This window comes from Lycium barbarum, chromosome 8 (genome assembly GCF_019175385.1).
Source record: "Lycium barbarum isolate Lr01 chromosome 8, ASM1917538v2, whole genome shotgun sequence".
Classification (NCBI taxonomy): domain Eukaryota; kingdom Viridiplantae; phylum Streptophyta; class Magnoliopsida; order Solanales; family Solanaceae; genus Lycium; species Lycium barbarum.
In genome coordinates this window covers 133,161,808-133,173,075 of record NC_083344.1, presented here as the reverse complement: position 1 = coordinate 133,173,075, position 11,268 = coordinate 133,161,808, and the positions used below count along the sequence as shown (strand labels likewise).

Below are 11,268 nucleotides of genomic sequence, written 5' to 3'. Positions count from 1 at the left end.
CTATCTTCTTCCTTAATTGTGAAAGCTTAAGATTTTACTTTAAGTAAAAAAATCCGTTAATGATAAGAATTTGTATTTGGACTTAATTAGAGTAAATGTAAGCACTGTTCATCTATTTCTCCAACATAATAAAAACACTCATGTTTTCTTGTTTAATTAGTCAATCTTACTTTTAAACCTTACCTTAAAGTTCTTCTAAGGGTTATAATGGTTATTCAATTAGAGTTGCTTTCAAGATTCTTTATAATCTCAAAACAAACAGAATCTCCATATGGTCCCACTTTTCATATTTGTCTTCCTTTTCCCATTAATAATTGGAGTGGTAAGTTATTTTGTTCCATAAGTCGCAATTTCAGTATTTTTCTTCACTTAACCACTTAAGTTCGTTATGATTGTATTTGTCTTATTTAGTAATTTAACATTTGTTAATCTAAACATAGCAAATGAGTATAAAAGATTCAAACAAACAAATCTCAATGGATATGGTACAAAAGATATTTATAACCAATCTCAGCATATTTAAACTTAAAATGTAATGGTGATTTCTTTAAAGGTTTTGATAGAGTGATGCTTAAATAAGCTTGTTTAGTAGAAAACATAAAAAGTTTGTTTCAATTTTACTAGTCTAGTTGAAATTTTAGTGTATTTAAGTTGTATATATATGTGTGAATTTTTATACATAAATTTAATATAATCGGATATAACATATTATTGCTCCAACTCTCAAATTATCATATCAGGTTTAACACGAAGAGCCATATATTATTATTTATACTATCAATTTAATTTAATCTAACTAAACAGATTATTACTCAATTTAAGTTTGATACAAGAGTCACTCGTCATTGTTGGTTAATTGAACCTAATTATATATTAAAAAATTGATACACTAGGGTCGTTTGGTAGCTAGTTAGTACTTAGTAGTTAGGAGCTAAGTTATTCATGTATTAATACCATGTTTGGTAGTATTCTTTGGCTATGTATTAAATTTAACATACTTAATAATGTGTTTGATTTGCAATTTAGAAACCCGCATCTAACACATGTATAAATTATGAGAGAAACTATGTATTATTTTACGCATTATAAAAGATGGAATAACTAATAATGAATAACTAAACCCGACATAAAACAATACATAAATTCACTTATAACTTATTTTGTATTACTAATACATACATGCATACGAAACGTCCCTTATCTGTGCACGGAAGGTAAATTCATTTTTAGCAAATGTATAATCCAGTAAGCAGCAATTTGTAGAGAGTATGGACCTTGTGGATAGGGATTAATAGCCTCTTTGGTCAAGCTTATTTTTCTTCAAAAGTTTTTTTTTTTTTTTTTAAAGTGCTTATTTTTTTAAAAAAAATGAGGTGTTTGGCCAAGCTTTTGGGAGAAAATAAGTATTTTCGGGGAGTAGCGGAAGCAGTTTTGCAGAAGCTAAAAATGTAGCTTTTTTTAGAAACACTTTTGAGAAAAATGCACTTACTTTTTAAAAGCGTAGTCAAACACTAATTACTGCTCAAAAGTATTTTTTTAAATTAATTGACCAAACACAAATGACTTCTCATAAAAAATACTTGTTTTAAAAAGCATTTTTCAAGAAAAAATATTTTTCAAAATAAGCTGTTTTAGAAGCTTGGCCAAACGGGCTATAATACTCACTAGTGAATACTCACTAGTGAATTTATCCGCGCTTCGCGCGGTCATGAAGAGCCTCATTATTCATTAAATATAAGAAGTAATCTTTTTCTAATATTCAAATATTAAGAAGATTGTACAGATTCTTTTTAGCCTTTCAAATCCAAATAGATTGAATATATATCAAGTTAGGATATGAGCAGAAAGAAAAGAATTTCAAGAAAATTTGGCCTATTTAATTGTGTGCATAAGTGTAATACAAATCTTATAACATGGTTTGTCGTTCGTATATTACATGTATATAATTTTTTTTATTTTTTTTTTTTTTATAGAGAGTTGAAATATAAACCTTTAATGACTTTCTTCTCGTTTAAAATCTAAAAAGAAGGTGAAAAACAACCAAAAAGTAGAAGAGAAACAACACTTAAAACTTTTTGCTATAAAAAATTGTTCTTATCATCAATATCATAATTATGAGAGGACTGGCATTCTACAGTAGTAGAATATTTCAAATTTCATAATTTTTCCATCACATTATTCAATAAATAGTTTTCCTCGAGTTTTTAATAAAGTATGAGTAGGAAATACTATCAGACGATGAAGAGAATGCAAGGATATCCTTTTCTTTTGGATCAATGTTTCCTTACTCGCAGGTAGAAGTCTACACGTGAAGCATATACGACGCAAAAATAAAAGATAATATGTCAATAAAACTATCTCTACCAAAAAATAACTTCTTCAGTCTAATATAAATAATTCTACCGCAATTAGTGAGATAGGAGAATCAGTCTTTGAGAAATAAATTTACGCATCATAAAAATTGATACGTCTTCCCTTAAAGCTTATAATTTGGAGAACATGGCGGATAATATGTTGCTAAGAGAAAGAGCATATATCGTCTTCTTTCCTTTTTTTGCATTGCCATACTCATAATTCATACTTCAAACACTTTATGCCTCCCATCTCATTTAAGAATTTGATACACAAAACTCAAATTTGTGTTCACTTTGAGTAGTCGTTGAACTGTTACAGGCATCCAACGTGAAGAGAAATCAATAACCATGTGAATTATGTGTGTCTAAAGATGTAGATAAAAACATGTGAAGATGAAGCTGAACAAATTAGAAAGGAAAAAGTACTTCCACTTGACAGGTAAATTACAAATTAGTAAAATTTAAGAGACATGAAAAGTAACATTTCACTTTACTGTTAAGACGGACATGCACAATGTAACATTAGCCTTACCAATTATGGTCTACTGTTCCAACCGAGAAGGCAAGCGGAGATTCATTTTTTTCTTCTCTTTAAAGTGTTCATGAGATCAACCACCATCCAGATTAGGGGAAAGAATGAGAAGCATCTGGAAGAGACTTAAACAAATGTTTCAAGACTGAATATCAGTGTTGCTTCTTGAATTAACGATGCTTCCCGAAATGTGATGGAATGTGAAAAAGATATGTCAGTGTTAAATAAGAGAGGAAAAAATAAAAAATTAAAGAGAAGGGAACGTGTACAACCAATTAAATAAGGGATAGAGGAAAAGACATTTCTGTTAAAATAAGAGAGGGAAAAAAACAATAATTAATTAAGGAAAAAACGGGCGTAGAGTTAAAGCTTTGTTTATGGGCCTTAAATGCAGCAATTGATTGAAAAGAATGAAAAAAGGAGCAACAATGATCGTGAGCTTTATTGCAGAGGTTATCTGGGCTTGAGTGCAATATTTATTGTGCGCAACTTTTATTATTAATCCTTAGGTTAGCAGCAGAAATACACCAAAAAATGTAATAAAAAAATGAGGAAAATGTCAAAAAAGGGAGAAAAAAGATAAATGCAAATGCTGGCCATAGAGAGATGCCACATCACCTTGTCTATGCCTAGCTTTATATTATATATAGATTAGTGACATTAGTCATTAGTTAGTCCTTAAAACACATTTGCCACTCGAAGGAAAACAAAAAAATGCTAACGTGAAAGCAAAGATAAATGTCAATAACTGAATTGTTTCGTCTCCCTTCTCCATAATTACATCTTTCAACCGACAACTCTCTACATATACATGCAAATATACAAGATATCTTCAATGAGTACACAACAATTCATCCCACATTATTCACTGTAAAAGATTTCTCAACCAGAGTGTCAATCCACTAATTTGCAAAGTCCAGAACGGTGCTCTGTGCTTGTGGGGTTAGGCATTTCCAGGTAAAAAATGAGTGAACTTGGAACAATGAAGTTTTCACACCTTTTGTGTTCATTCATTGTTTCTTGCAATTAATGATTAGCTATGGACTTCTCACTTTTGTTTTGTGTTTATTTTTTCATTTTTTATGTTTCTCATGGGTTCTGCAATTTTTGTCAATTGGTTGTTATTTCACAGCCTTTTGATGTTCTTTCACTCATGCAGACATCTATTTAGTTGTTTTATCAAATTGTGGCTAGTCATTCTTGATCCTGTGTCTCTCCTTGTAATTCAGCTTTAAACTATTTAAATAAAGAGAAAAGAAGTCAAAAGTGGAAGAGAAAGGGAAAGAAAAGTAGTTATCTTTTGTTTGGTTTTACTGGAAAATGTGAAGTACAAAAAATTTAAAGCTTTTCATTTTTCATTGACTAGATGAGTTAATAGTTGAGTGAAAAAGGGAAAGGCTTATTTAATTCTCTTTTCTCCTCTTTTTCTTCCTTTATCTAGTTTTAAATATGGTCCAAGGTCATATTGGTGCTCACTTATGATTGTTGAGATCTTGAAAAGGAACAAGGGAGAGTTAATAAAAAAAAAATATATATATATATAATTATTTAAAAGAGCAAGATATTAAACTAGTTAGTCTGTCCATGTCCAATGCCACTTTCTGTATAATTTGATCAAACCTATTTTATGTCGTTAAGGTGGAGAACTAAATCAAGAATTATCGTTCTTCAACATCAACCGGATCACTGTTTGCGACCCAAGATTTAAGTTGGATACTTAAATATAATACCAGTTCATTGGATTTTGAGCTATCTACTAATGAATCCAGCTTACTTGAGTGCCCTCTCAAATCTAGGATTTATGGTTTACTCTGTCTAAGCTTGACCAGTAACTTGTATCCTATGGAAATTAGTGAAATCAGTTGTTACCCGTCTGTTTTTGTCCACACTAAAGCAATTTTTCTTTTTCTTATCTATATTTATGATTTTTTGAGTTGTATTCTACTATTCTTTGATTTCCACTTATACTGTTCATAACACAGAAAAGACCGACATTTGTTTGAAGAATCATCTTAGTGGTACTATCTCTTGATGACATTAGGTTGTTGCAATAGTTAGCGACTTCATTGCTTTTCTTCTTTTGATTGATAAAAATCTAACTGAATTAGCATCTTTGTTAAAGCTTAAATAGGCTCCGAGAACATTGAGGTGTGAGAAGGATATGGATTCAAGCCGCTCGCTTTCTTGCATTCTCCTTTTAGTTCTGTTTGGGATATTTATCCAACATCAATATTCTGCAAGTGGGATTGGCGCATATCAGACAGTGCTACTTTCAGTAAATATGTCTGAAGCATCAGGAAGGAAAATACCAAATACTCTATTTGGAATATTTTTTGAGGTGAGTTAAGTCATTTAGGTGTTTCAATTCTGGTGAAAATGAGAAGCTTTCACCTCATATTTTTTGTGTATAAATGTTTTGGTTCATTAGGCGTCTGTCTGTCCTTTTATTTTCTTTCTTTCTTTCTTTTGCGAACCATTTTTTTACTAGCTGATTGTTGGTGCATAAATGATATGTAGAGTCATAAGAAACATTTAATGAAATTGTACCTAGGAAAAAAAAATTATTTTATGCATAGCATCAAGCTACTCCCTTTTGACTTTTAAACTAGTAAAAGTAAACAGATTGGACATTTGGTAAGTGTTGTTAGTGCCTAATTTCACATTTCTCCAACTATTTGGCTGGATGTGTTACCTATTTTATTTATCAGCAGAAGTGGGAAACTATCCCATACTGTTGGAAAATAAAATGGGATGCATCTTTCATGATAACTAGAGACTGTCAATTAAATAATTTATAACATTTTCGGCGTTCTTTTTCAGGAGATCAATCATGCTGGTGCTGGTGGACTATGGGCTGAACTTGTCAGCAACAGAGGTGAGCTTCAATTTTTTTTTGTGATTTAGAAAAGGAAAAAACTGAAAGAGAAGAAATACATGTTTTGACTGTAGATATTAATGCTTAATAATCTATCAATCTTTAATATTAAAAAAAGAAACGGACAAGAAGGGAAAAACATGATTTATAGGCGGAAAGTATGAAGACAATGACATTATTGTTGGTCAAATAGAAACCCAGACATATAAATATATGATCTTGTTCTCCTTTCAATTGTTATAATTACTTTTTCATTGAAATATATTCGTACATGAAAAACTAAATTGGAGAGCTTTTATATGTTCTAGACTTCTACTATGGTTCAAGAGTTATGCATTTTGATTGATAACAAGACTTCAATGAGTGTACCAATATGCTTTGCCACTTAAAATGTTCTTGGCTTTGATTTTAATTTTTTGTTTTCTTGAAAAACCACTGTCAGGTTTCGAATCTGGAGGATCATTTACACCATCTATCATTGCACCTTGGGTTATCATTGGGGATGATTCTTCTGTCCTCGTATCAACTGATCTTTCATCATGCTTTGATCGGAATAAAGTTGCACTGCAGATACAAGTGATTTGTGACATTGAAGGTGCCAATATATGTCCAGGTGGAGGAGTTGGTGTCTACAATCCTGGATTCTGGGGCATGGTATCTTACCGACTTTTTTTTTTATACTAATAATTTCATGGTCTCTATGTTCCATTCGTAGAGATCCACCATAAAAATGCTCACTATTCTGGCAATGGCAATAGCACATCAGAATTGCTTCATATGTATTTTCAGTTCTCATGTTGATATCCACTAAAATTATATGGTAAATTATATTTCTGTATACTATTGGCTAATTTCCTTTTATGTTTTGCTTTGGTGGTTTGTTTAGATTATGATATTAGACTAGCAGTTCTATGTTTATATACTCACGAGTTTGTTGTGTCCTTATATTTATGCTTTCTTGCAGAATATTGAACAAGGAAAGAGATACAAACTGGCATTTTATGTGCGTTCAGAAGAACCAATTAATCTATCAGTAGCTTTGACCGGTTCAAATGGACTGAAGAAGCTGGCTACAACTACTGTAGTGTAAGTGTCATAAGCTATATATGTAGTTGTCTATTTTTTCCTAATTTTCTCACCAATGTTTCTACGGATTTTTCGTCTTTTTTACAGTTCGCTCTCTATTGTTCTTGCAGAGCTGCAAATGTATCGAGTTGGACAAAGGTGTTGGTTTTGTTGGAAGCTGAAGGAACCGATCCCAATTCAAGACTGGAACTGAGATCAACTACAAAGGGAGTTATATGGTTTGATCAAGTATCATTGATGCCTCTGGACACATACAATGTATGTATGTTTTGAACTTATTGGTGAAAAGAATTTAACTTTAATTAAGGAATTGAACTTTGTTAAGTTTAAATTTAAGAAAATTAGAGGGGTTGCTAACCATTTACCCAAGAACGCCCGATAGTTGTCAACTTAACCTGAAAAAGTTTACAAATTATTGCAACTATTCAGATGGACATTCTTTTGATGTATTTGTGTCATAAATGAGGTTTTGGCAATTTTCTTGGTGCAGGGGCATGGCTTTCGGAAAGACCTTTTTGGAATGCTTAAAGATTTGAAACCAGCATTCATCAGATTTCCAGGTATTCCTGAAAATCAACCTGTTTATGTGGATCATGTAACATTACCAGCTGATGGAGCGACGCATTATACTCACAATAGAATCAAAGTTAGTATTTTGTACCTGCTAGTTATTTTGACTTCTCCGCTCAATTCCCTCTTGATGATCAAGAATATTGTTACACATTATCATAAAAGATTGATACTTGCTCAAAAAGATGCCTTAAAAAGCGATGAGAGATCAATTACTCCTTGAATTCATTGAACGTAACTGGAAATTATGTTCAAATTAGTGTCAATAATAAAGTTAAGTATTCACTAAAGAGTAAAGTTATGTTGTATGCCTGGAAATAAGAAATTGACTATACTCTAAGAATCTTTTCCATTAATTTATGCTCCAACCAACTGGAGACGAAGTAATTTGATGGAAACCAAGAACTGTCAATATCAAAGATTATGATCTTATCCAAATTCATAAATGAGTTCACGTATGGGGGACAAACTATTACATAGAGGATTACTTTCTGAAGTCATTCAGAGTCTATATTATGTTTCTGATTCAAGTTCTACCTAATGTAGTACTGCAAGTAATATTATCTGAGTTCCACTTCTATGTCACAACATTGTCCTCTTCAAGGGACCATGAGAATGAAATTAACAATAAACATGGAATTCAGACTTCATTTTTCTCTTCTCTTTCTTTTTCAGGTGTTCTGCTTTTTTAAAGTATTAGAGATCCCTTTTTGATCTGTTAATAACTTCTATTTTAAGCACATACATAAAGTTAATTAATCAAATGCTATATAATACATTAGCATATTGCTGGATATAGGAGATGCATGCTAGACAAATTTTCAGAAAAGTTCTCTGATATTTGGATCACTTACGTATAGTTTTGTTCATGTGCTTCTGTGGAGTTCTCCCCTATCTATATGTAGGGTTTATCTTCCATTTGAACGTCTGATGATCTAGCTCAACATGGATGAATATATCATTATACATGTCTGCAGGGGGCTGTTTTGTCGAAGGTGACTACTTAAAAAATGCATTTCGGTGGAAAGAAACCATTGGACCATGGGAAGACAGGCCTGGCCATTACGGTGACGTGTGGAAGTACTGGACCGATGATGGGCTTGGTCTTTTTGATTTTCTTCAAGTAACATTCTTTTCTCTCTTGAATTTGATGCAAATACTTTAAAAACCCGGGCAAACACACACACACATACTCTTAACATGAATATAATTGTATGATTATGCATGTGCCTTACTCGAGTCCTTTTTTGTTCTGCAGCTTTCTGAGGACTTGGGGGCATTGCCAGTCTGGGTTTTCAACAACGGTTATCTCCTCCACTTTCTAAGATGCACTATTATTTTCTTTTAGTATGTCTTCTCTTCATGCAATTAATTAGTTTTCTCTACACGTCTATTATTCTCAGGAATCAGCCACAACGACCAAGTTGACACTTCCAGTATCTTACCTTTCGTGCAAGTAGGTTTCCTGCACTTTCCCTGCACACACATGACATGGACATTACTTGCTAATCTGATTAAAAATTTTAAAAGCATATATTTTCTATAAAGTTCAATTTGATGGTAAAATTTTGGGACATATTACTTATATAGATTTCCAATGCTCCACTGAAACATAAGAGGCATATTGATGGGAGATTTTCTAAAAGTGATCCTTCTTTTTCCGTTGTAATTTCCTCTTCCATCAGCTGTGAAATCTCTATTTTTCCAAATTCTAGGGTACCTACCCTTTAGATGCTAAAAGCTTACCTCATTTGTCTATAATCCTTGGAATTGAAACATAAATTGGCCTTTGTTTCTTTAAGTTGATCATTTTATGTAACAGATGCAAGTCAACCTTAAGAGTTCTGGAAACAACTTTAACTGTGGATATTGCATATTAATCACTCTTCTTAAGATATATAAGCATTTGTTGTTGTCCAGGATATCTTAGATGGTCTTGAATTTGCGAGAGGTGCTCCTAACTCAAGATGGGGTTCGATTCGAGCTGAAATGGGACATCCAGAGCCCTTTGATTTAAGATATGTTGCTATTGGAAACGAGGATTGTTATAAGCCACATTACCCTGGTATGCAGACCTCATTGTATTTGGAAGAACACATTTGTTCTATTTTTCATTGGATCATAATCTATAAAATGCATAAAGAATAATACATGCATAACTTTGTAGCTGGGTCATCCCTTTACATTTTTGTTTATAGTTGCACGGGCTTCATAGCCTCCGAAGAATCTTGAGGATTGAGTCAAGACCTGAAATCCTTGTATTATGATTCAGGAAATTACCTCAAGTTCTATTCGGCAATCAAAGAAGCCTACCCAGATATTAAGATAATCTCTAATTGTGATGGTTCTTCCAAAGCATTAGATCACCCTGCTGATTTATATGATTTTCATGTAAGAATAAACATTGAGAGCTTTAACTTTTGTTTAACTCATGTCTTCATATGAGATTTTAACTTTGTGATGTTTCTATGGTTAGATTTATGTCAGTGCAAGTGATATGTTCTCTAATGCCAGCCGTTTCGATGGTGCACCACGTGGTGGACCAAAAGTGAGTTAAATGTTCACTTTGATGATTAATTTAATGCCTTTTGTTTTAAATGGTGCTTATTTATAGGCTTTTATAAGTGAGTATGCCGTGCATGAAGATGCTGGAAAAGGTAATCTTTTAGCAGCACTGGGTGAAGCTGGATTCCTTATTGGAGTAGAAAAGAACAGGTACTTGCCATTTGTGGTATTATATATCAACTGGAGTATTTCGACATTTAATATCTCAGTAAAATAAAATATGTCAATAAAAGGTCGTATGATCTCTTTGCTTGACCATAACCTGTATTTATCCTCATGCAGTGATGTAATCGAAATGGCAAGTTATGCACCCCTATTTGTTAACAACAATGACTGGATGTAAGTTCAGTTTCTTCTGATCTTACTCTTCTTCTCCTTTTTCTGCAAAACCAGATCATCTCTGCGAAATAATATTCTTTTGTTTAGGTGGAAAGCAGATGCGATTGTTTTCGATTCTTCACAGGTGTATGGGACCCCTAGTTATTGGATGCAACACCTCTTCAAAGAGTCCAATGGTGCAACTCTTCTAAGTTCAACACTCCAAGCTAATTCTTCAAATTCACTAATAGGATCTGCCATCATCTGGCGAAATGAGACTGATAACAACGAGTACTTAAGAATTAAGGTGGAGATTTTCTTTAGGATTATTATTAGCACCTGTAAATACTTACATTATCTAGATTCATACTTCACATAGAACTCTGTGAACAATTAGAATGGACCAACAAACTAGGTTTACTCTTGTTTTATAAGTTATAGTGCTTGGAGTCCTAATGCCATAGAGGAGTTCATTTTGAAAAGATAAAAATTCATTTTGCAGATACACACATGACTCATTTGTCAAAGATAAAATTTTCAGGTTGTGAACTTTGGGAGTAGCATAGAAACTCTTACTATCGCTATCAGTGGATTAGAGAAGGAAATCGCTGGGGCCACAACAACTATATTAACATCTACCAATGTGATGGATGAAAATTCTTTCGCAGATCCTAAAAAGGTACAAACAGTGTTCATTTCCTTTGATTTGGTGACTGCTTTCATTGAAATCTTATTCTGTTATTTATGCAGATTTCACCAGTTATTGGCGAAATCATTGATGTTGGAGACTTACCATATTCTGGCGAAATCAAGGATATTGTACTGTTACCATATTCTATCAGTTCATTGGATTTGTTACAAAAACCCTTAAGCATTAGGACTGTAACAACTGCTTCTGACCTTGAATCTTCATTCTAAAACTATGTACCATTGAAAATGCCAATAATGGATTATGTCACTTTCATCTA

The 11,268-nt window shown here is 32.6% G+C and overlaps 1 protein-coding gene across 3 annotated transcripts; it reads left to right on the top strand.

Annotated features, from left to right (window-relative positions):
* Nucleotides 1-3,579: 3,579 nt before the first annotated feature.
* Nucleotides 3,580-11,268, top strand: LOC132605533 (alpha-L-arabinofuranosidase 1-like). Of its 3 annotated transcripts, none has more exons than XM_060318661.1 (18): nucleotides 3,580-3,843; nucleotides 5,018-5,224; nucleotides 5,707-5,761; nucleotides 6,204-6,415; nucleotides 6,726-6,847; nucleotides 6,958-7,105; nucleotides 7,338-7,407; nucleotides 8,395-8,540; nucleotides 8,676-8,721; nucleotides 8,821-8,873; nucleotides 9,338-9,482; nucleotides 9,690-9,808; nucleotides 9,894-9,965; nucleotides 10,032-10,132; nucleotides 10,265-10,321; nucleotides 10,409-10,607; nucleotides 10,842-10,979; nucleotides 11,051-11,268. In XM_060318661.1, the coding sequence occupies exons 2-18, from the start codon at nucleotides 5,048-5,050 to the stop codon at nucleotides 11,216-11,218; spliced, it is 2,028 nt and encodes a 675-aa protein (XP_060174644.1). In that variant the 5' UTR covers nucleotides 3,580-3,843; nucleotides 5,018-5,047; the 3' UTR covers nucleotides 11,219-11,268. The 3 variants fall into 3 exon arrangements, with proteins under 3 accessions (XP_060174644.1, XP_060174643.1, XP_060174645.1); XM_060318660.1 differs by having other exon boundaries at nucleotides 5,009-5,224; XM_060318662.1 differs by lacking the exon at nucleotides 9,894-9,965 and having other exon boundaries at nucleotides 5,009-5,224.